The following is a 3491-nucleotide window of genomic DNA, read 5'->3' as shown; positions in this document are numbered from 1 at the left end:
ATATAATCTTAAGTTTCAATTTTTTTTGTTCGAATCATTAAGTGATCCAAAAAATCAATAATTAAATTTTACATATAAGCATCTAATGAATTTTTGCAGAAGTTAAATCTTGCATAAAATTCGTACCACTAAGTAGTACATATCATTATAGCCAAACCTCTTGAATTTAAATACTATCATAATATATTTAGGCTTTTTAGTTAAAATGGTCTCTCGGATTGGCATAACTCCTCACTTTTGTCCTGAAATTTAAAATCGATACAAATGATCCTTGATTTTGTCCACTGTAAATCATTATGGTCCTTTGGTGAAAATTTTTATTATGGACCAAAATGACAAAAATACCCTCAATTTAATAAACAAGCCAAAAATGATTTGACAAAAAAATGATGGTATCTTTGTCATTTTATCCTTATTTAATAGAGATTTTTCACAAATTGACCAAAATGATTGATAGTGGATAAACTCAGGGGCCACTTCTATCAATTTCAAATTTCGGAGATCAAAGTGAGAAGTTATGTCAATCTTATGAACTATTTTAGCTAAAAAGCCATATTTTTATCATAGTGTTATCCGATTTAAAGCAATATTTGGGATCAGAGAGATCAAACGCAAGATCTCAATTAGATACAATACTCTGGATAACTTTCTGGATAACTTTAAGTCTTGTGACTTGTTGCGGATATATACTATCATGTGTTTGAAAGAAAAAGGCACATTTTATGGCTGATAAATATCTATATCTTGTTGTTGCATTTAAGTGGGGCAGCGTCCAAATCATGCAGATAGGTAGCACGTTTGTGAGTTATGACACTCGAAATGTCATGAGATAAGTACTCTAATTTCCTTGCTTTTGTTTGCTATTGATGTGGTGTCACATTTTCTAACCACAATTATATAATCATTAAATCCTATAATTAGTTAATCAAAGTGTATACTACTTATCTTAAATTACAGTCATTTTCTTTCTAATTAATATAATTTCTCCTAGTCCATTGTTATTATCAAACTGGTACTTACCAACCTTTTATTAGACAATTACTTTATGTAGTGTATATTCATGCAAAAGTTAATAAAAAAATGTTGTTTTATTAACACCCCACATCTTTATGAATACACCCCATATCTAAAATGTGCTTTTAAAATTCTAGCTTTGTCCTCCATTTTTCTGAAGCCACCCCATTTCCATAAACAAATGACAGTAGAAAAGCTAGCTTGGAGGCCACGGGCCACCCATATAAGAGGTATCTGTCATCGATATCAGTATAGCCAAAGAGCCCCCAAGTTGCGGAAGTTGACAGCCAAGACTGACTCTCTAACATACCGAGAATTGCTCAACACTCTTGATTCGCACACCTCATCTCCCAATTCCCTATTACCTACCGATGAGTGGTTGTTGATTGGAGATATATATATATATATATATATATATATATATATATATATGGAGAGAGAGAGAGAGATCATGGCGAGTGGCTGAGATTTTTGCCCAAACACTGTGGTGGTTAGCAGTCGGCCTAAGGGGGTGGATGGGTTTTATTTTGGACTTCAGAACTTAATTCAAATCAGGGTAAAAACGGAAATTTAATTGAAAAAAAAAATTGTGGGGTGTTAATAGAATTACCCATAAAAAAATGTATATTCATGCTACTGTAAGTTAATTATATCTACATTAAGTGTATATTCGTGCACCAGTTATTGTAAGAAAACAAAAACGAGAAACTAAAAGAACATAATAAAGGTTCTAGATACCAGAAAACAATTTATATTTATTCATTCACCAAAAGAGTTTGACACTCGCTCTATCCCTGGTGACTTTCGACTGAAGAAAACAATTATTAGGTTCACTCTCCATGCCGTATCCCACTATATTGCTTTCTTTAATTTACGCTACGTTTGGATGAGGAAATAAAATTACTACAGAATTTTAGCAATGAAGGAAATTGAAATGACAAAATTTTATTTTTTAGAATTTGTGAATTATCTTGTTTTGCTAACTAAATAGAACAATGAAATTTAAATCCGAAATGATCTAAAGTGTGGATAGAGTCATTAATATATAAATAAGAGATAGTAGTTGTGGTGGCAGTGACGGTGATGATGGTGAGTGCATGATGGTGGAGGTGATGAAGGTGGGTGGTAGTGGCAAAAAGGTGGCGGTGACAACGGTATGCGGTGGCGGTGATGATGTTATATGGTGGTTGTGGTGATGGTCATGGTGGCGGCGGTGACAAGGATATGTGGTGGTAACATGTGTTGGTGATTGCCACACATGGTTGAGTTTTCTTCTTTTTTTTTCTTTTTAAATTCTCACACATGTTTCATGTCAATTTGAAAATGACACATATTTACATGGAATTTAAACTTGGGAACTGAAGGTTCTAAATTCCAAAGTTTTTTTTTTTTTTATTCATGCGGAAATCTCAAATTTTATGTGTATATATGAATCCAAACAAGAAAATTGTGCATGACAATTTATAAATTCTGATTTTTATCCAAATTCTAAGTTTATTTCTCTTATTCAAATATAGTTGAGGCAGTAAAAAATTATCGTCTATTTGTATATCTGGTAATAACTATAAAGTAGGTTAGGCATACCATTTTCATTCTATCATTTCCATCATACCTGCACACACAAAACATGAAGACCCTCACTATCATTCTGCTTCTTTGTGTTCTTGCATTCTTCGTAATCTGCATGTCAATAGAACCCCATAACTTCTACGGTACCGAATACAACGTTCGAGTCATCAACGGCTTCACGAACAACTCGTCCCTGCCGTTGGTGATTTGGTGTGCATCACAGCACAGTGATCTTGGTGGACGTGCACTTCAGGAGCATGAAGATTTTAGCTGGAGCCTGAGGACCAATCTCTGGGGCACTACTGACCGTTTCAAATGTACCATGAAATGGGACCGAATAAGGAGGAGTTTTGAGGCGTTTAAGGCCCCGAGGGATTTTCAGAGGTGCGGTCCTTTTAGGAAGTGTTCTTGGTTAGTCAGAGAAGACGGGTTTTATTTCAGCAATGATGAAGTAAGTTGGAAAAAAGATTTTTCATGGTTGTAAGGTATTATTAGTATTTGAGAGCAGTAAATTTTATAATTAACAAACTGCATGGAGCTAGTACTTCAATAATATAAAGGGTATTTGTTTCTGGGTTTCTTTTATCTTATTCTCTTCGATATTTACATGTTGCTTTGCTCAGACACAGAGGAAACCTCGTTTGCTTTGTGTAAGTTTGGTGCCCCAGAATGCCAGAATCAGTAATCTGGGTCTTTTGTTAATCTCGGAAACGATTTTTTTTTTTTTTGGAATCTCGGAAATGATTTTGCACAGAGTTTTTTTTCCCCGTACACGACTTTTCTTTCTTTGTTTTTTTTGGAAACACGATTTTTCTTTATCTATTAACTCTTCTTTCCTTATTTAATCCAAAAAACTATAATAAAAAAAATTAAAAAAACTTGTATACAAAGAAAAAATATGTATGCGA

At 33.6% G+C, this 3491-nt stretch overlaps 1 protein-coding gene across 1 annotated transcript; it reads left to right on the top strand.

Moving 5' to 3' along the window:
• The first annotated feature begins 2580 nt into the window (after positions 1-2580).
• On the top strand, positions 2581-3168 carry LOC103431818 (S-protein homolog 21-like). The gene has a single exon (XM_008369985.4). The coding sequence runs from the start codon at positions 2642-2644 to the stop codon at positions 3065-3067; it is 426 nt and encodes a 141-aa protein (XP_008368207.1). The 5' UTR covers positions 2581-2641; the 3' UTR covers positions 3068-3168.
• The last annotated feature ends 323 nt before the right edge of the window (positions 3169-3491 follow it).

The sequence above is a fragment of the Malus domestica genome, chromosome 13 (genome assembly GCF_042453785.1).
Source record: "Malus domestica chromosome 13, GDT2T_hap1".
NCBI classification, from domain to species: Eukaryota; Viridiplantae; Streptophyta; class Magnoliopsida; order Rosales; family Rosaceae; genus Malus; species Malus domestica.
The sequence above is the reverse complement of the archived record's forward strand: the minus strand, read 5'-3'. Positions and strand labels throughout refer to the sequence as shown.

What these genes read in the sequence shown, in the direction of transcription:
- LOC103431818 (XM_008369985.4), top strand. Translation starts at nt 2,642, where the DNA reads ATGAAGACCCTCACTATCATTCTGCTTCTTTGTGTTCTTGCATTCTTC.